General features: G+C 39.9%; 1 protein-coding gene across 1 annotated transcript in view; it reads left to right on the top strand.

The window, feature by feature from the left end:
• Positions 1 to 21,529, top strand: part of LOC133767827 (ADP-ribose glycohydrolase MACROD2-like) — an 874,013-nt gene that overhangs the window by 745,148 nt on the left and 107,336 nt on the right. Inside the window, exons 6-7 of the mRNA XM_062202273.1 lie at positions 7,201 to 7,263; positions 13,853 to 13,921. Of these exons, the coding sequence (XP_062058257.1) occupies positions 7,201 to 7,263; positions 13,853 to 13,921 (132 nt within the window). The remainder of the gene's footprint in view (positions 1 to 7,200; positions 7,264 to 13,852; positions 13,922 to 21,529) is intronic.

The following is a 21,529-nucleotide window of genomic DNA, read 5'->3' as shown; positions in this document are numbered from 1 at the left end:
GCACCGATCCTGTCCCGGTTGCCCCTCTTCCAGGCCAGCTCTCTGCTGTGGCCAGGGAGTGCAGTGGAGGATGGCCCAAGTCCTTGGGCCCTGCACCCCATGGGAGACCAGGAGAAGCACCTGGCTCCTGCCATCGGATCAGCGTGGTGCGCCGGCCGCAGCGCGCCTACCGCGGCAGCCATTGGAGGGTGAACCAATGGCAAAAAGAAGACCTTTCTCTCTGTCTCCCTCTACTGTCCACTCTGCCTGTCAAAAAAAAAAAATAAATAAATAAATAAATAAATCTGTAATCTCCTGATCCAGATGTTGGCTTGTGTTTATGGATGAGTTTCCTTGTTTGTAGAAAATACACACTCAGGTATTCACGTGATGAATGGTTCAGGTTGAAATAATTCTTCTATAGTTCTTGTACTTCTTCTTGTTTAAAATCATTCCAATGTAAGACATTTGTCATTAGAGGTAGGAAAAAACAGTTTGCAATTGTAGCATTGCATGCACCTGATTTGAAATGTTAAAGGGTTTGATTATTGGTACTCTTTGTGCTCCATGTTAATCAGCGCGTCTGAGATTATACCTTAGTGCTTTGCCTCCTCTTATTGTCGTAACTTTATTTTTAAAATTGTTATTGTACATGTATGTGGTACAATGCAATACTTCAATACATTTAGGCAATGTGTATTGATTAAATCTGGGTTTAGCTTTTCCATTTCCTTAAAATTTTTTAATTTATTTTTTAAAGATTTTTTTGAAAGACAGAGCTTAGAAGAGACAGAGAGAAAGACAGGATGGGAGAGAGGGGCGTTCTTCCATTCCCTGGTTCACTCCCTAAATGTCTGCAAAATCCAGGGCTAACCCAGCATGAAGCCAGGGGCCAAGAACTCCATCCAGGTCTCCCACGTGGGTGCAGTGAGTAGGCCATCATCTTCTGCCTTCCCAGGTACATTAGCAGGAAACTGAAAGGCAAGCAGAGCAGCCAGGACTTGAATTGGCACTCCAGTATGGGATGCCAGCATCATCAGCAGCAATTTAACTTGCTACTCCACAGTGTCAGCCCAATTATTTTATTAACATAATAATAGTACCTATTTCTAGGGACACATACAATGTGATATTTGAATTTTAGTATACAATGTGTACCAATCGAATCAGGATACTTAGTATTTCCGTCTCCTTGTCATTATGTATTTTTGGAGTCTTTGAGCTCCTCTCTTCTAATGATTCATAAAATCTATAATCACAGTGATCATTGCACTGTGCTGTAGAACATCAGAACTTGCTCCTTCCATCACTGTATTTTGGAACCTTTATCCAACCTCCCTCTGTCTCCCAGCCCCTTACCCTTATCAATTCTCATTTTGTTGTTACTTCCCACATTTTTGGACCCATAATTTATCTATCTTGCCCAGATAACAAATATTAGTTTTTTTTTTTTTTCCATGGAGGCAGTGGTGGGCTCTGGCATCAGCTGACAGAATTGAAACTGCCAATCCCTCCCCACCATCACTTGATGGTTGCACAATCATAAGTAAATTACTTAACATCTCTGTGTTCCAGTTTTCCAATCCATGAAACATGGATTACTAATACTGTTAGGTGGGAAATGGAAGTGAGCCTATGTGTGAGGAAGAGGCCAAAGGAAAACAAAGCACCCAAGGAAAGGAATGTAGCAGCCTCAGAAGCACACCTTGGATGCAGTCCAGCATTTTACACTACAAAATCATGCCCATACCTCAGTAATTGGATAGGTGGTCCCAGTGGTTCCCCCCAAGGAAAGCACCCTAGAAGAATCCTCTTTGCCCAGCACCAAGAGGATACCCAATCTGATAACATCCAGTAATAAAACTTTGGGAGGAATTTTACCTATTTCACATCTAGTAAACCCTTTGTTCAGAAGAGAACAGTGGAGGGAAGGAGAAATGGCAAGAAAAACTGGACCCCATTCCATTCTAAACCCCAGTCTGAACACAGTTGTACCCTTAGCTCTCAGCTCTTGGGTCTTAGCTGAGCAGGCCTGTCAGGTGTATTGTTTTCATTGAACTTTGTAACCACGCTTTACCTCTGCCTGAATGACTGGCTGCGCTCTCCCTCCACTCCAGCTGGAGAGGTGCCCATTTGTTCTGGTGGATACCGTACTTCATTCAACCTGGCTACCTTGCTTACCGCTACTCTGACTCATGTCTGAAATTACTGTCTTAGAGGAAGAGAAGAACTTCTATTTCATACATCTCCTGTAACAATATCAACCGCATGGGATTGTTATGACAGTTAAATTTGCTTATCTATCCAAAACACTTCTATACTGAGTGGAATAGAGGGAGTATTCAGTAAATGTTTTATTAGCTAAATGAACTAGCTAGCAATAACTAGCATTATTCTGCTGCCCACATAGCTCTGTAGTTAAATAAAACATAAGCATCATTATAAGGATGCTGAGTTTTTAAGAGCAGTCCAATCATATATAAAATAATTTTATTCTTCAAATGAGTGCCTTCTAGAGAATTGTAGAATGTGTAAGTTTAAAATGTAATGGAAAATACAACATTAAAGACTAAACTCCTTATAAGTAAAAGAATGCTAACTTAAGAAAAAAACCCTTCAAGTCTTCCTGAACTAAAAAATAATAAATAAATATATCAGCTTTATTAGTCAGCTATTGTCATAATAATGCTGTGTAACAAGTTACCCCCAGATGCAGTCTTTCTCATTCAGATCTGCAAGTTGACTGTGGCTCAGCTGAGGTAGGCTGGGCTCAGCTGGGCTGTTCCATTCCTGTTTTTTTTAAAGATTTATTTATTTATATGAAAGGCAGAGTTACAGAGAGGCAGAGGCAGAGAGAGAGACAGAGAGAGAGAGAGAAATCTTCCATCCACTGATTCACTCCCCAGATGGCCGCAATGGCCAGAGCCAGGCAGATCTGAAGCCAGGAGTCAGGAATCAGGTCTCTCATGCAGACAGAGGGTCCTAAGGACTTGGGCCATTTTCTACTGCTTTCCCAGGCCATAAGCAGAGAGCTGGATTGGAAGTGGAGGCAGCCAGGACTGGAACCAACAACCACGTGGGATGCCAGCACTGCAGGCAGCAGCTTTACCTGCTACTCCACAGTGCCAGCCCCTGTTCTATTTCAAGATGTGAGTTACCTGTACATGGTTCTAAACCATAGTTTGGGTTCAAGTCGTCTCCACATATCTCATTCTCCTTAAAGCAGCAGCTATCAGGGCATCTGCTTGCCATGGCAAATCTCAGAAGAATAAGGAACAGATCCATTTAAAGAGCACATTTTAACCTTTTGCTCATATCATGTCACCTAGCATTTCATTGTCCAAATAATGACACAAATCCAAACCCAACATCAATAGGATGCAAATATTTTCTGTCAACAGTGAGAGGACACTAGATCTATGATTCTGTTATAAGAGACTGAAGAATTAAACCAATAATCCAATCTGCAAACCTCTGTATTTAAATTGCCTATACATTGCATCCAAAACATTTGAAACCTATGTAAGAAAAACTAGAGGGAGGGAACAGACATTTGGCTCAGCCAGTTGGGACACCTGAATCCCATATCACACTGTCTGGATTCTAGTTTAAGCTCTATTCCCAGGCCTAGCTCCCTATCACCTGGGAGGCAGCAGGTGATAGCTCTACTAAGCAGATCCCTGCCATGTATGTTAGAGATATGGACTGAGATCTCAATTCCTGGCTTCAACCTGAGCCAGCCTTGATTGCTAGGGGCATATGGGAAGTAAACTATCAGATGGGAGTTCTCTTCCCTCATTCTCTGCTCAGATAAAAATTAATAAATAAAAATTAAGGGAAAAAAAAGAAAAGGCAGTAGGAGATTGTTTCCCAATTTGCTTCCCCTTTTTCTTCCCATCCTCTTGTACAGTTCACAAAAGAAACTGAAAACATCAGGATAGCAATTCATGGCTAGGGTGTTGAGATTTTGTCCTTGAGAAACTCTCCCAAGTGGAGTTAAACATGAGCCACGTTCTTATCCTAGTCCTACCGATGTTATTACTTCCAATTACATTCACTTTGTAGCAGGAGCCTCTTAATTTTGTTCCCATAAAATTTACAAGATATTGTTACATAAAGTACATGTCCAACAAATAGAAGTTGGGTGAGTGAGAGACAGAGTTTGAACACTAGACAAATGAGAAAGATATAACCAGTTGGCTTCTCTCAAGTCACTATGCTTTCTGGCATGGGAAACTAAATGTCATATAAAAGTCAAGATGAATGCTATGGAAATGTATTCTCTGAAGTAAGCATGGGATCTCAAAAGGTGTATTGGCCATGAGATTTTGACTTCTGTGCAACAGTCTCAAGCTAACAAAATAGCCTGGCATTTCTCTGTATCATTTGTTTCACAATGATTTTGTAAACCTTCTAAAATCACTTCTAAAAACCACAAGTTTACATCCCCACTCTACTAAGCTTTTTACTGTTTATGTGCTTCCTGTGAAGGTAGCTAGACAGATAAGGCTGATAAAAAGAAACCTGTTATTATCAGCTACTTAAGGGAGCTGTGTAATGTGACCTTTTTTTCCTACCAGTGGAAACCCACTGTTCCTCTAAGAAGTCACCCATTTGAGTCATTTTCAATGGATGGAAAGTTATAAGCCACCAAAATGCCCTTCTAAAAGCAAGGGAAGTGAATGCTAATCTAATTGCCCAAGAATGCATTTGCTTGGCTTTGAAAGCATGACTTCTACATTGGTTCCCCCTGCTGGATTTGAGGATGCAGTGTCTTGGAAATTTATGAAAACGATCCACTTGAACCTTTTCATCCGAGGGCATGTTGCTCAAATGGCAAATCCAGCATTCTTCTAGAAGGCATTTATTCCACGATAAACATGCCAAACGCTGCTTGAGTTTGCTTCCCAAGGGCAGAAAAACTGCAAATAGAGAACTGTGCAGCCAAGAGTCCAAGAGAACAACAAAAGGACACCCCAGCTGCCTGTGTCAGGGAGAGGCGTGGCCTGCATGGGGACTGAGGGTGAAAATCCAAGAGCACTAGATGAGGTAAAGTGCCAGGCCAGTTGTTGATATTAGAACCTTGGATTTGAAGTCTGACTGTGAAATTCCTTTTTGTGCATTTAAAACTGCAGGAACCAATCTCTCACATTCCTAGACTTAATTGCTCTTCTTCTTATCTTCCCCTCTTCATAACAGAGCTATCTCCACTCTGTAACAGAGGTGGTAACCAGACTCATTTTAAAGGCAGCCTGTCACCTGAACACTTCTGAATTATAAGATTCGAAATCTGAATTATAAGATCTGTCTGGGGAGACAGAAACACTGGCAGATTTCTCCCAAGGAAGGGAGGAAATATTGGTGAAGCTTTGGGGGTATGCTCCTGCACCAATTTGGCCTCATTAAGGGAGCAGAACAGCTGTGAAGGCTACCTCCCTTGTAGATGAAAAGCCAACCCCATCCCCACAGGGAGCACCAGAAGTGAAACAAAGTCACATAATTAGATGCCATTTAGAACCTTCGACTCCTGACTCCTCCCCCCCACCCCATCCTCAGGATCTCGTTAAAAATTACACTGTGTCTCCCATATCAAAGGGCACCTTGATAAGCAAATAGAGGGGGGATTCTGCACATTTTTGTGTATTCATTGACTGGAGCCCTCCCCAGCTTCAGCTCCTCTCTCCCCCCCACCTCTCTCTCTCTCTCTCTCTCTCTCTCATTCTCTCTCTTTCATTTTCCTATTATAAACAATATTTTACCTTCACTGGGTCAAATCCAAATGTTTTCCCAACCGAAACTCTCTTCCGTGGGTTATTTTTCTGAGCTGCTTGGTAAAATTGCTTCCCCATTGCTTTGAAGTTCTTCTTTCGGCTTTACTGGTAAAAGCTTCCTCTGGGCTCTTGGCTCTGCGGTAGGAGCAGATGGTGGGCCACAGCACTTAAGTATAACAAGGCTAAGTGATTTGGGCCTGCTCGTGGGTCAGGAGTTTAAATGGGGTTCAGCTGGAAGATTCTTCTGCTTTCTTCCGGCATTGGCTGAAGTTATCACCCAGCTGCACTCGGTAGGCACCTGGGCTGGGTTGAAAAGTGCAAGAAGGTTTCATCGCATATCTGACCCTCCATGCTTGTTAACATGGCCCTTCTCTTCCTCACGTGACTCTTTCCAGTCAATGAACTGGCCTGAATTTCTTAAGTTTTTTTTTGTGTCTGGCTTCCAGAGGGAGGAAGCAGAAGCTGCCAGTCCCCTAAGGGCAGCTTGGAAGTCCCAGAACATCACTTCCATCACATTCCATTGGTCTAAACAAGTCACAGACCCAATCAGAATTTAAACACAAAGGGGAATAGACCGATCTTCTCGAGAAACAAAGGATATGTGAACATCTTTAAACCATATTAATCTGTGCTGATAACTTGTGCTTCTCTGTTCTCAGTGTTCAGTTGCATGCTTTATGTTTTTATTTCTGTGTCCATACACATATTTACAATTTCTTTTCTTTTTTTTTTTTTCGAAACAAAAAGCAGTTTGAAAACCATCCAGGCAAAGAGTTATAAACCCATGCCTCTACTTGCCTTTAGAAAGTTGAGCTTTTTCTACATGTAAAATCCACAGATTTAGTACATATTTTAAAAGATAATTTTAGGTGGTTGCTAGTATAGAGCCTTCATTGTAACTGTCCAGCCATTTGTTTTCCACAGTTAAATACTATGCCCTAAACTGGACCAACATATTCTGTTCAAGGCCAAATATTTCATTGCATAGGTATGTTAAACTGTCATGTACAAGTTAAGTGAAAATAGATTTTTTTTTGCAACATACTTCAAACAGAAAAATAAAAGGCATAGAAACTCAATCAGCCAAGCTTCTTTGCACAGTCCATGTTACTGAAGTCAAAGGAGAAAAACAGATTGGAATTGAAATCTGTATTGCAGTTTGGGAAATGCCAAGCCAGGAGAGAGGCATTACCAGGACTGCTGAGTGAATTTTGTTTACTGCAGTTCGACATTTCATCCAGCAAATCATGTGAGAAGGGACCAGCATAAATGTACCTATTTATGTAGGTAATTTTTCTGTTTCATGCCTCTGATTCATCTCTCTGACTTGCTTTATGGAGAGTCATGCTACATTGGTTACAATTAATTTCAGCGCTGCATATTAGCCATAAAGAGATATTTCATAAATTGACTTGATGTATTTTTTTCCCCTCTGTGGTTTTCTTGAAAGATGAGAACGGTCCCGAGGAAAAGCAAGGTGCGGAGGAAATGGAAGGGCAGAGCCAAGAAGCAGGTGGGCTCAGATTTCTTTTGAGGAGTCTCCTAGGTCTCATCCACAGAGGTGAACAATAACTTTACTCACTGCTGTTGTCTGAAAATGCTTATACCTACTCAGCAGGTTACCTCCACTCTTCATTCTGGTCTCCAGCTCTGTTAACCATGACTTGAGCGTGCTTCCGGACAGAATGGTACAATCTCATGTTTCATGCACCGAAGCCATTTTACTTCCTATAACACCGGTTGCTTGCTGATACTCTAAGAGAAGCAAGCAGTGGTTGGAAGTGCCTCGTCATCTTGGCTGGCTAAAGTCAGGTCAAAACTAGCGGATTTGTTTGAAAAAATGAAATGAAATTGTTCAAAGGAAATGAAGAAGAGGTACAGTGAGTGGAATGTTCTTTGCTGTTTTGCATTAAACTGTGAGGAGTCTTCTGGTTATGTCTCTGCACCTTGTGTGATGCTATGGAGGCTGACTACCCACTACACAGAGCTCTAAGTGAGACTGCAAACCTTCCTGTCATCCCCTCTATTTGCTAAAGGACAGATGTGTCAATTGAACGCTATAGATTCTGCACGGTAGATTATAAATTGAGCATTTTTAAATAAAATAGCACTTACAGCTCAAAAGAGATGGAAATCATCTTTGATTTATCATCTCTTCCTACCCAATTTTGTACTCAAGTGTGCTCTCCTTTAAAAGAAAGATAGGCACAGTCACACAGTTAGCAACATAACCCCAAAAATAAAAATATCCTTCATCCCCTCGGTTTCTAAGTCATTCTCCCACTCCTAATGAGACCCATGGAGGGGCCTTTTAGAAATAGTGGGCTCTAATATGCGCCAGACACGTCCTCGACCATATGCTGAACTCTTGGAATTAAACCAAGAAGTACGATAAGTTTTTCACTAAAAACTTCCTACATTAACCTTGGAACTTTTGCTAGGGAACTAGAAAGCTTTTATTATTAACCTGGAAGATGGAATTGAAGAAGGCCAATCAGAGAAAGCACTGAAGCAAGGCAGAGAGGACCTTGTGTACCTGTTACTGGGTCAGCTGGCTCCCTTTACTGAAACACAGTCCTTGTGAGGAAATGCATTTCTGATACAGCAAGCTGTTGTTATCCAAACCACCCCTCCCTGCCCTCGGTCCCAGCCCACACATCATTATGCTCTGTGGAAGATGAGTCTTATGCGAAAAGCTGTCACTGCTTTTACTGTCGCAGGCTGACAGGTATTAGTCAACCAACTGCTGACAGCTGAGGCCGTTCTATGACTGCTGTGGTCTCATGGGTTTTATTCTCTCAATGCTCTATCCCAAGCTGTCTTTTTCAACATAGATTTTTCCCTACCTCTATACATACACATACCCATATTCAAATACACGCTCATACACACTGATGCAAACTGATTTTCCTGAGCTTTATCTTTTAAAAATCAATCCCTTTTCTCTTAATCAGTTAAGAGCAGATAGGTTTTGGAGGGATTTGCAATCACCTTGCCTATGGGCAGAGTGAGAGAATGTAAGCCCTCTTCTCCACCTCTTCAGAGCATTGTGGGAACCTCTCGATGTAACAGAGAGCCCTGACTACATCTCTGAGTGGTTCCTGTTGCTATTCCAAGTAAACCAGCTGATTAGTATGGAGTCTAGTGGCCACATGTGTTTATGATCTTGGCCCATGTCAACATACATTGTTATGTTCTCTCTACCTACCCCCATAGTCCCCTAATCAGGGTGCAGAGATACAGAATTAAATCCCCTTGAACCAGCTGTCATTTTTCTGAAGTAAAAGTAACTTGTTTGCTGGGCCAGCGTTGTGGCACAGTGGGTTAAGCTGCCACTCGCAAAGCTGGCATCCTGTATCAGAGTGCCAGAGCGAGTCCCAGCTGTCACGCCTCTGACTGATCTCCCTGATAATGTGTCTGGGAAAGCAGCAGAGGTTGGCACAAGTACTTGGGCCCCTGCTACCCAGGTGAGAGACCCAGATGAAGTCTTGGCTCCTGGCTTTGGCCTGACCCATCCCTGGATGTCGTGGCTGTCCAGGCAGTAAATCAGCAGAAGGGAGACTGATCTTTGCCTCTATCACTTTTGTCACACTCTGTCTCTCCTTCTCTCTCTGTCATGCTGTTTTTCAAATAAATAAATAAATCCTTTTAAAAATCTTCTTTTCATTGAATTATAACTTCTAGCTCTACTTTTGACTATGAATCTCAAAACAGTTCAGAAGTTTTGATGTGTATGATCAAATCAATTCAAGGTTGTATATATGATTTACTGATAAGTCATTCAACAAATACATAACAAGAATGTGCTTTGTGCCAAGTACTGTTCTGAGCACCATGAATGTAGAAGCAAATAATAAAGACAACATCCCAGCTTCCCTAAAGTCTATCTTCTAGCGGGAGGAGCCCAAACAATAAGCAAATGAAACAATGATAAAAATTTCAGACCATTATCAATGTCTTACAGGGAAGTAAGGTAACATAGGAATATCTAGAAGACAACTCTCTGTTGGTTTGATTAGAGGAGGACTCTCCATCAGAGTGATCATTAAATTGAGATTTCCATGATGAGATGATGGAAGAATATTTTAGATAGAGGGAACATTTTATGCAAATACCTCACAGCAGACTGGGGGTTAGCATTTTGGAGAAAGGCCAGGGTGATGGGTGCAGGATTGACATGAGGGTAGCATGCTGTCAGATTTAATAAGAGATCGTAGAGCCAGATAATTTATGGCTAAATAAGACTTACTTTTATTAGAGCTACTAAAATGAAGTTAACAGAAAGTTCTAAGTATCAGAGAAACATGACTTAAGTGTTAATAAAGCTCACTTTGCCTGTGAGTGAAAATGGTTCAAAATTTCCCTGATGAACATAGATGCAAAAATCCTCAACAAAATATTAGCCAAATGAATCCAACAACACATCAGAAAGATCATTTACATGGACCAAATTGGATTTATCCCTGATATGCAGGGATGGTTCAGCATTCACAAATCAATCAATGTGGTACATCACATTCACAAATTGAAGAACAAAAACCATATGATAATTTCAATTGATACAGAGAAGCATTAGATAAAATACAACACCCTTTCATGATGAAAACCTTAAGCAAATTGGGTACAGAAGGAACATTCTTCAACACAATCAAGACAGGTCATGACAAACCCATGGTCAGCATCCTATTGAATGGGGAAAAGCAACAGGCATTCCCACTATGACCTGAAACCAGTCAAGGATGCCCACTGTCACCATTGGTGTTCAATATAGCCCTAGAAATTTTAACCAGAGCCATTAGGCAAGAAAAAGAAAACAAAGGGATACAAATTAGGAAGGAGGAAGTTGAACTATCCCTATGTGCAGACCACATGATTCTATAAATAGGGGATCCAAAAGACTCCACTAAGAGACTATTGGAATTCATGGAAGAGTTTGGTCAAGTAGCAGGATATAAAGTCAATGTGCAAAAATCAACAGCCTTTGTATACACAGATAATGCCATGCATGAGAAAGGACTTCTAAGATCAATCCGATTCACAGTAGCTACAAAAAAATCAAATACCTTCAAATAAATTTAAACAAGGACATCAAAGATCTCTATGATGAGAATTACAAAACATTAAAGAAAGATAGAAAAAGATACAAAAAATGGAGAAATCTTCCATGTTCATGGACTGGGAGAGCCAATATTATCAAAGTGTCCATACATCAAAAGCAATTTACATATTCAATGTAATACCAATCAATTACCAAGGACATTCTTCTCAGATATAGAAAACACAATGCTGAAATTCATATAGCAACACAGAAAACCCCAAATAGGTAAAGCAATTTTATGTAACACAAACAAAACCAGAGGCATCACAATTCTAGATTTCAAGACAAACTACCAAGTAGTTATAATCAAAACAGCTTGCTACTGGCACAAAAACAGATGGCTAGACCAATGGGGTAGGATAGAAACTCCAGAAAACAATCCACACATCTACAGTCAACTTATCTTTGACAAAGGAGCTAAAACCAATCCCAGGAAGCAAGGACATTCTCTTCAACAAATGGTATTGGGAAAACTGGATCTCCACATGCATAAGTATGAATCTAGACCCCTACCTAACACCTTCACAAAAATCAACTCAAAATGGAACAAAGACCTAAATCCATGACCCAATGCCATCAAATTATTAGGGAGCATTGGTGAAACCCTATTAGACATTAGCATCAGCAAAGAGTTCTTGAAAAAGACCCCAGAAGCACATGCAATCAAAGCCAAAATTGACAAATGGGATTACATCAAATTGAGAAGCTTCTGAATTGCAAAAGAAACATTCAGCAAAGAGGCAACCAACAAAATGGGAGAAAATATTTGCAAACTATGAAACTGATAAAGGATTAATATTCAGAATCTATAAAGAGCTTAAGAAACTCAACAACAGAAAAACAAACAATCGGTTAAGAAATGGGCAAAGAACTTAAACAGACATTTTTCAAAAAAGGAAAGCTAAATGGCCAACAGACACATGAAAAAATGCCCAGGATTACTAGCCATCAGGGAAATGCAAATCAGAACCACAATGAGGTTTCACCTCACCCCAGTTAGAATGACTATCATACAGAAATCAACAAACAACAAATGCTGGTGAGGATGTGCGAAAAAGGGCACCCTAATCCACTGTTGGTGGTAATGTAACCTGGTACAGCCACTGTGGAAGACAGTATGGAGATACCTTGGAAATCTGAATATAGACCTACCATATGACCCAGCAATCTTACTCCTAAGAATTTACCCAAAGGAAATGAAATCAGCATATGAAAGAGTTATATGTATCCCATATTTATTGTAGCTCAATTCACAATAGCTAAGATATACAATCAACCCAAGCATGCATCAACTGAAGACTGGATAAAGAAATTATGAGATATTTACACCATGTACTACAGAGTGGTAAAAAAAAAATGAAATCCTGTTGTTTGCAACAAAATGGATGCAACTGCAAACGATTATACTCAGTGAAATAAACCAGTCCCAAGGAAACACATACAATATGTTCTCCCTGATATGTGGTAACTAATAGAGCACCTAAAAGATAATCTATAGAAATGAAATTGATACTTTGAGATGTAGTGACTTTAAACAACCCTTGTTTCAAATGTTAAAGTAAGTTTTTTTTTTCACACTATTTGCTGAATTCTGTACTTAGTGTAAGATTAATCTTATTTGTATAAAGTTAATTTAAAATAGACCTTAGTAAAAAATTATATTGGGAATAGGAGAGGGAGGAGGAAGAAGGATGGGAATGCAGGTGGGAGGTGAGTACAGTGGGAAGAATCACTGTGTTCCTAAAGTTGTATTTCTAAAATGCATGAAGTTTGCATACCTTAAATAAAAGGTTTCTGAGGAAAAAAAGAAGAAAATGGGTCAAAAGAAGCAATGTTAGAAGACTACTGCAGGAAAGCAATGGCGGTAGTTTCTGGAAATGGAGACAGAATGGACTTATGTGTGCCACATGCTGGAGACACATCTAGATACCTCCATATGGCTCCCAGTGCCTTCCTTGGAATGGTCCCCTTCTCCCAGGCCCCTGCACTGACAGCCACGGAGCTGCTCCCTGCAGTTTGACAGCTTGGCATAATGCAGCAGAAGTGCTATGCTAAGAAAAACCCAACTTTTTAAAAACACACACATAAAAACACTTTGTAGAAACTTGCAAGAAATATGATTTCTCTCACAATCTGTTACCCAGAAGAAGAATATACTGTTCTTTCAGATATGTGCAAGAAGCAAAATGTTATAGTAGTTTACATACTACTATCAACAAATACAAGGGCACTTCAAAAAGGTTCCTGGAAAAGTGGAATTTAAAAATTGGTTCATTTTGGTGCAAAAATATTTTTTTTTAAATCCAGACAGTTTTTTTCATGATACATAATCTCCATGAACTTTCTAAAGGACCCCTCTATGTACAGATTCCAACTTTTTTAAAAGATTCATTTATTTATTTGAAAGGCAGAGTTATAGAGAGGCAGAGAGAAAGTCTTACATCTGCTGGTTCACTCCCTAAACAGCCCCAATGGCCAGAGCTGGGCTGATCTGAAGCCAGGAGCCAGGAGCTTCTTCCATGTCACCCCTGTGGGTACAGGGACCTAAGGACTTGGGCCATCTTCCACTGCTTTCCCAGCCCATAGCAGAGAGCAAGATCGGAAGTGGATCAGCCGGGGCTCAAACCACCTCCCATATGGAGTGCTGGCACTGCAGGAGGCGGCTTTACCTGCTAAGCCACAGCGACAGCCCCAGATTTCAAATTTTTTTGCAAACAACAACAACAACAACATATTTTTAATTCCATTTTTCTTGAGCTTTTTGAAGTTCCCTTGAAGTATTCTTCACCAAAAATATAGCCTGTGGTCCATGGGTCTCTGTTTTCACTGAAGGTTTCTGTTTTATTATTAAAGGAATCACAAATACGAACTCCTTCAAAAACGATTCTGTGTCTTATAGCATGAAACGGGCTCACTCTTTCTGCGGTGCAGTGGGGAGGGTGGTGTGGGCACAGGAAAGCATCAGTTGACAGTAGAGTCTGAGGCCTTGTTTCTGTCTCTACAGATGCTGTCAACACCACCACTGTGCCCAGCCCTGCATCACAGGAAGGAGTTGAAGTCTGCAAAGAACAAGGTATGAGGCCACTTCCTATCTCTAAAAATCACGCACACTTTCCAAAGAAAACTACTTCAGCTTTGTTTATGAGGGGGGAAAAATGGGACAGCCAGCAAATCTAAATAATTCTCTTTAAGCTTCTCTATTTCTGCCCCATTCAAATATCCCACCCACTGCATTGTATTCTTGCCTAGCCTTTCTAGAATGTATATATACGGTTACATGTGTTCTGCTGAAAAATAAATGTTTATGAAAGAAGAGAATGATCAGACAAATGATGTTTAGGGAAAAGGGTTATTTAAGACAGCACAGTGAGTTGGTTCTGCTATTCCCAGTTAATTATCAGGAGCAAGTTAGGAAGAGCAGTCTGTGAGGACCACCTACCAGAGTTTCATCATCCCAGAAAAATATGTTTGAAAGGTATCCTGAGAAGTAAGTCTTTGGCAAAAGCATAATTCTTTATTCAGTAGACAGTTACTAGGAGACAATGTCACTGACACAAGTGTCCCTAGAAGAGGAAATAACTAAAAGAAAAGTTTTACTCTTCTTGGAAGGAAAAGCAGTGGAGACATTGATGTGATGCTGTTAGAACTTTAAAAGTATATATCTCAGAGAAAATAACATAGTCCCTTCGTTTCTCCCCATCCCAGTGAACTGTTTAGCCCCACACATCGAGGCATTATTATTTTATGCCTGTCATTGGTAACTACTAAAAGTCCTTCTGTGAATGACAGAATGGATGGCTGTGTTTGTACAGATGGACATCTGATAACTTGTGTAACTTCTTGAAACTTCTAGTTCAACATGTTGAATGCATTTCTTCAATTTGGAATGATTCACAATACATTCCATTTTCTATTCATATTTGCTTCTCTTTGAATCGGCGTCTAGGAAATCAAAGTGATTTTGATATTTCTATACTCACCATTTGCATCATTAGCTGCTCCAGTTTACATTTCCTGGTAGTTTTTGTTTTGTTTTGTTTTTTTACTGAAATGTCCTGTGTGGTGAGGTACTCACCAAGAATGTGGACTTGAGGTTCAGAAGATTGGGGTTTAAATCCTGGCTCTGGAATTCTGGTGACCTTTGACAGGTAATTCAAAGAATTAACAAGGGATAACAGGTAAAGTACACTTCAGCTTTCTCCTCTGTAGAATGGAGACAAGAACAGAATCTACCTCATAGAATACTCCGGCACACGTGCAAATCCAGCTTCCCGAGAGATGGAGATTAGCACACAAACGTTTATGAGGGAAAGCTCTTGGGATCAAAATCTGTAAGAGAGGAAAAAAAAAAGAAGTAGAACTCGGTGGAGAGGGAAGCTGAGCTGCAATGCATTCTCAGAAGAAGTCAGTTGACCCCCTATGGAAGATCTGAAGATGGTACAACCTTCACTGAGCTGTCCATGGTCAGAGTGAGAGTCAGGCCATTGAAATCTCCCAGGGATAAGTCATTTACACACTGGCTGCCTGGGAAAGGGAGGTGAATTTGGGTGAGATGATTCTCTTCTGTTGAGCCAGAAAGGAGTATAGCACCTGAGATAAGAAATTCATTCTTGAAGGTTCGTCCAGAGACCTAACACAGCATCCACCATACTATTGCAACTGGAGTAGACCTTTTCATGTTCATTGCCACTTCTCAAATGAATGTCTTGATACCTCTTTTATATTATTAAAATGTATTTTCTTATGTCTTTGGTTCTAAAACCATTTAGTATATATAAAATATAAGTGATGTGGCAGATTTTTGGCACAGCAGGAAGAGGCTGCTTTGGATGCCAGAATCTCATATTGAAACACTTGGGTTCAAGTCCTGAATCTGTTCTGGATTCCAGGTTCCTGCTGATGCACACTCTGGCAGCAGGTGATGGCTCAAGTAGTCGGATCCCTGTCCCCCATGTGGGAGAGTTGGATTGAGATGCAGGCTCCTGAATTTGGTCTGGTGCAGCCCCAGATGTTGCAGGCATTTGGGGAGCAGATCAGCAGATAGGTGTTCCCTCTCTCCCTCTCTTTTTCTTCCTTTCAAATAAATAGACAAAAAAATTAAGAAAATGATATCTGCTATGTGTTTAAAAAATTAAAATGAAAAGGATTTCATTTATCCACACAGGTTCTGGTAAGAAATTCTTTGTCAACTGAGAAAAAGCAAGAGTAATAAACCTGACTGAATCACACTGAAATGACAGGAAGTAAAAAATTTGAACATTCCAATCATTTAGTTTGTGATAAAAATTTTAAAGTGTCATGAAGTTGAACGGCTGTGTTTATGAAAAAGGAAAGAGAGATCATCTAATTTGTGTGCTTCAAGCTGAGAGCTTTCCTGTTGTGTTGTTTAGTTGGGCGATATCACACCTTCACACAAACAACCGGCTTGAGAGTTTTCTTGATGCTTTTAGGATCTCACACTATTAATTTCTCTTGTCAGGATCTTTTTAGACTACTTACAGGGTTTTTTATATAAAAATTTTAATGGTGGTAACTCCACCAAGCAATTCTATCATGTATTTCAAATGCAATTCCCTCAAAGACTAAATGTAAAGTTTTCAGGATTTTACTTAAATAGTTAATATCCATTAACCTATTTGTTGAAGGAAAAATAAGTGTTTTGAAATTCACATTAGCATGTTATCTAGTTTCAATTAAAAAACAGAACATGAAAGATAAGATTTTTGCCTTTTTCTTCCCAACTAGCATGTATTTTTAATTGATTATTAATTCAAAGATTAGATCAAGTGTCTAATGCTTGTGGGACTGCCCTGTTAACGGATAGATGCATGCCTTTAAAATGGAAAAAAAAAAAAAGAATTTTTCCATTGAAATCCTCTAAGATTGAGGTCACGATGAGGTTAAAAGGCAGTCAAATGCGTTGAGAATTCATTTCAAATATTCTCCAATATTAGCTTTCATGCAGAAATATCTCTCCTCAGTGACATCAGGGCTTATTTTAGAGCTCTGCAGTAATAAGATCACTTATATAAATGCTTATTACACTCTCCAGCTAAGTGGCTGAGCGTTTTCGCTGATCAAAGGTCCTCGAGGAGCCCTTGCCATCCTCACTTTGTTGTCAGTCTTTGATCCTGCCCAAGCATCTTCCTAGGTTTTGGAATCACCTACATTCTGGTCTGGCTTCTTATTCTCATTCCAATAGAACTCCCAAGGATTTTGAGATCCATTCAGTTAATTCCAGCTTTCTTGTTGGTTATCTAGCTTTGCATTTGTTACAAACTTTGGTTTCCAGAGTGCAAGGACTGAAAACAAACAAGTCAAAAATGAGATGGTTAATGTCACTTTGTTTAGAGATAAGAATTTTTTTTAAAAAAACATTGGAAACAGTTATGTGAAATGTGAAGAATTTCCAAAGAAGCGTTATCATCCTGGTGTCTACTGGGCCGGTGATTTTGTACAAATGTTCTAGACATGTTTCACACTGGGAACCCAGAACCAGTGCTAAGTGCTTATTCCACAGAAGAATTAACTGTGTGGGCCACTAATAGAAGGAGGTACAACTGACTAGTTCGTGGATCCAGAGCTAGACTGTGATCCACACACTGAAACACCTGCTCCCAGTGAGTCATTTCAGCCATCGGGTTGGGTAGGAGTTGAATTGGGAGGATGGGATTTCAGGAAGAGGAATACTAATGCATAATTCATCCATGTGGTATGCGTGCCAGGGATGTAGCAACAAAGACTGGACTGAAATTCACCACAAGGTAAAGCCGGCCTGGGAAAATGTCTGTGGGATGATAGGAATTCTGAGATTATTTGTAAGATAGAACATTTTACAAATGGTCAAAATAATCTATTAATTCAATTGTGCTTTACACTTTAAATTCTGCATGAGGGTTAAGGCCATTTAAATTACCTAATATACAAGTACTTGAGGGGAACATATAAACAAATGCAACATCCATAGAAATATCAGATAATCTGATTGAAGCTTCTGCCAAGTTATTACCATTATTATTTAAGATGCAGTCAATCTCTTTAAGTCAAGGAGAACTCCATTTTCTGGCTATTCCAACACTTTCCTTAGTTTACCCTCACCCACAGCCAAGGCTGAGGCACCTTACAGGGGGAGTAAAACGTGCTTCTGAAACACATCCTGCTTCATCTGTCTTATTATTTAATCAGTACCTAATTTGAATCTGAAGGTCAACCAGACCAAATCATAGGCTCATTAATATTAAACACAAAATCAGTTAATACTCAGGTGCACACCCGGGCTTGTATTCCTCTGGAACTCTGTGTAAGTCACATCACGGTTGTCTGGCATTTGTGAAGTGCGATGTCACCGGGCAAAAGATTTCTTAACCCTTAATCTAGTCTCACACGTCCTGGAAGTCATAATCAATGCAAAAACAGGAGGAAGCTAGAGCAATGGTCAGCCTTGCCATAGACCAGAGTGAGAGACAAGGTTATGGATGAGGAGGCCGATTCAGGAGTGTGCACGACAGGGGCACGAGTATTCCAGCCATCAGCACTGGTAGTCTGGGTCCGTGGTTTTGGGCTAGAATTGTTCTGAATACTGTTTTCCATTCCTTTCCTAAACTGTTGAAGATAATCCGAACATTGCACCTCCCGTTAGAAACCCCCTCCAGCTTCTCCAGTCTCGGTTGTCTTGGTCCTTTTCCTACTCTCAGTGCACACTGTATGTGCATTGGGCATCTCACCCCATTACAGCAGGGACAAAACTGTCCCTTTTCCTGGACCTGCATTGACACACTGAATGCATTTTTGCACCCCAGAATTATCACTCTGTGGTTTTGAGAGTCTCAAGTGGTGAATGAAAGCAGCTGTCCGCTGGTTGTGCAGTGGAGAAAGAGCTAAGACATATGGAGAGTCTCCTATGCTCAGTGCCTTACATTTATGTACATGTATCCTTCAGGCTAACCTGAGAATCAGGGAAGGACAAAGGTTTGGTGAAGGAGGAATGGGTTGGGGGGGGATGACTTTATTCATATTAACTATCAGAGTTAATTCCTGCATGAGCTTATGCAATCCCTAAAAAAGATAATATTTTATGCTAATGTAATATAAAATTTATTTTTCTGCTTACAGAAAAAAATACAAATTTATTTTAAATATATTAAAATCTAGAAAAATATGAAAGTATATAATCATTTCCTCTTTAAGAATTAAATTGTAAAAAAAAGGTTTTTTTTCCTATTGTTTCAGTTAGCAGTATACCATGAATGTTTTGCCATGTCTTTAAATATTCCTCACAGGCATGATTTTTATTGGAGGTATAATATTTCATCATCTGGTTGTCCCACAATTTACATAGCCAGGGCCCTAGTGTTAGATTATTTAGTTGTTTATAGTTTTCTCCCTGTTCTAAATAATGGGGCAATGCAGTGCATACTTGTAAATAAATCTTTGTGTGTATCTATGATCACTTCCTCTGGGTAAATTCCCAATTTTCTGTTGATTTACTAGGGAAAAGGTTAAAACTTTATTTTGCTCACATGTATTTGCAGGTTATTCTGAAATGCAAGCCAGTTTGGAATGGTCTTTTAAATATAACAATAGACTTGGAATATTTCCCCATGCCTTTTGATAGTCTAACATCATTTAATTATACGCTCCAGTAAATGAATGTTTTTCCATTTCTGCTTGTTTTTCTGGTTTCAGTTTTAAATTCTATATGGGCTAGGGATATCTGTTTAGGTTTATCAACGTTCATGATCATTTCTTTGCTCTTTAAGTATTGTAATCTGTTTACTTCTTTTATTTATTCGAAAGGGAAAGGGAGGGATAGAGGGAGGGAAGGAGAGAGAGAGAGAGAGAGAGAGAAAGAGAGAGAAGGGCACTTGCACTCCCAGACTCACAATCCAAATGCCTGAAACAGACAGGGCTGGGTCCGTTCTGAACCTGGAGCCCAGATCTTATTCTGAGTCTCCTATGAGGATGGCAAGGACCCAGGCACTTGATCCATTACTTGCTGCCTTTCGGAGTGCACATGAGAAGGAGGCTGCTATGGAGAGCAGAGCTATGCCCTCCAACATAGCATGAAGTCATCCAAACAGTGCCCCAATGGCTGAGCCGGAAACCTGCCCCCTTGATCATTCCTATAAGAAAATTCCAATAATGGAAATGTGTATAAATTTGGGGGGATCTATAATGAATAATCTATCTCATTTTCTCATTCTTCAAATCATGAATGCTCATTGTAGAAAATTCAAATGATGCAAGAGAGTAAAATAAAAAGCCGCATGCAACCACTTCACCCTGGCGTAGCTACCATTCGCATTTGTGTGGGGTGGGGACGGGGATGCGTCATCCTTCCATACGTCTATCTCTGTATATAAGAACACACACAGTTTCATATAAACACATGCATAATGGATGACTTAAACAGTTTTCTGCTGTCACTCAGTTACTTCCCATCTCCCAGTTACCAGTCAAGAATCTCGACTCTGGCTCCACCTTCCCAGGTCCAGAGTCCAACTTTCCCACTGACACAATTGGGTGATTTTGCTCAGTCTCTCTGCACCTCAGTTTCTTGCATGTAAAATGACATGAATAATGCACATAGCCTTACAGAATACTGAGCATTCAAATATACCAATTACCTGAAAACATTTCAAGTCATGTCTGATATACAGTAGGAGGCTTAGGTATTTTTAGCCATTATTAAATGTTAAAAGATATGCTTATTTTGGTGCAAAATATTTTGAAATATTTTATCTTTTAATTTATATTATTTTATTTAGCCTTTAATTCTATTTTCCTACCAACTCTTATATATGCTTACCTTTCAGATATTATACCACATTCTATACACTTCTATGAATCTTGCTGTTATACAGGGAGCAAAACAATGCAAAAAACATTCAAAGTCATTTTGTGTAGACATAATTCATCCATTTTAAAGCTTGCATGGTATTCTGTAGTTTAGATGTACTATAATTTATTCAACCATTCTCCTATGATGAGCAAGCACTTTCTTTCCATTTTATTGCCATACAAACAATGCTGCGATAGACGTCCTTGCCCATATATCCTTATAAGCTGGTGCTTTTATTTGTATGGGAAAGATTCCAGGAATGTGAGTCCTGCTTTAAGGAGAATGTGCTTTTAATAGAAATTGCCATCCTGCTTTCCCAAATGGCTATAACGATTCATACTTATATTGGCAACTGTTAATTTTGTTCTTTCTAATTTTTGCCAACTCCATGAGTATAAAGGAATATTTCATTGTTATGTTTAAAAACTCGGTATTACTATCTCAATTTTGCAGGTAGCTGGGGCTCAGAAAATCTGAATTTGATTCAATTTCAGTTACCTAAAAAGTGAGACCATAATTTCAATACCAATTCTGCCTGAACACAAAACCCCTGCTTTTTCTGTCTACTAGGCTGTCTCCCAAATCATGCTTTTGGAACCCAGGGATGGTCCTTGCCTGGAGGGAGTAGGATGCAAATAGGTACAGAGCACTCAGAGGGCAGCATAGGGAAGCTGACACCTGTGCAAGGTGAGCAGGGAGTGAAACCGAGGCAATAGGGAGGGCAGTTTGGAGTCAGCTCCTTGGTCCATGTGTCAACCCTGTTACCAACCTGGAACCTGTTAATTAAACAAGCACACAGAAATAAAGCCTAAGCTCTTTTGTATATTAAAGACTTATTCA

This window comes from Lepus europaeus, chromosome 10 (assembly GCF_033115175.1).
Source record: "Lepus europaeus isolate LE1 chromosome 10, mLepTim1.pri, whole genome shotgun sequence".
Lineage (NCBI taxonomy): Eukaryota > Metazoa > Chordata > Mammalia > Lagomorpha > Leporidae > Lepus > Lepus europaeus.
The sequence above is the reverse complement of the archived record's forward strand: the minus strand, read 5'-3'. Positions and strand labels throughout refer to the sequence as shown.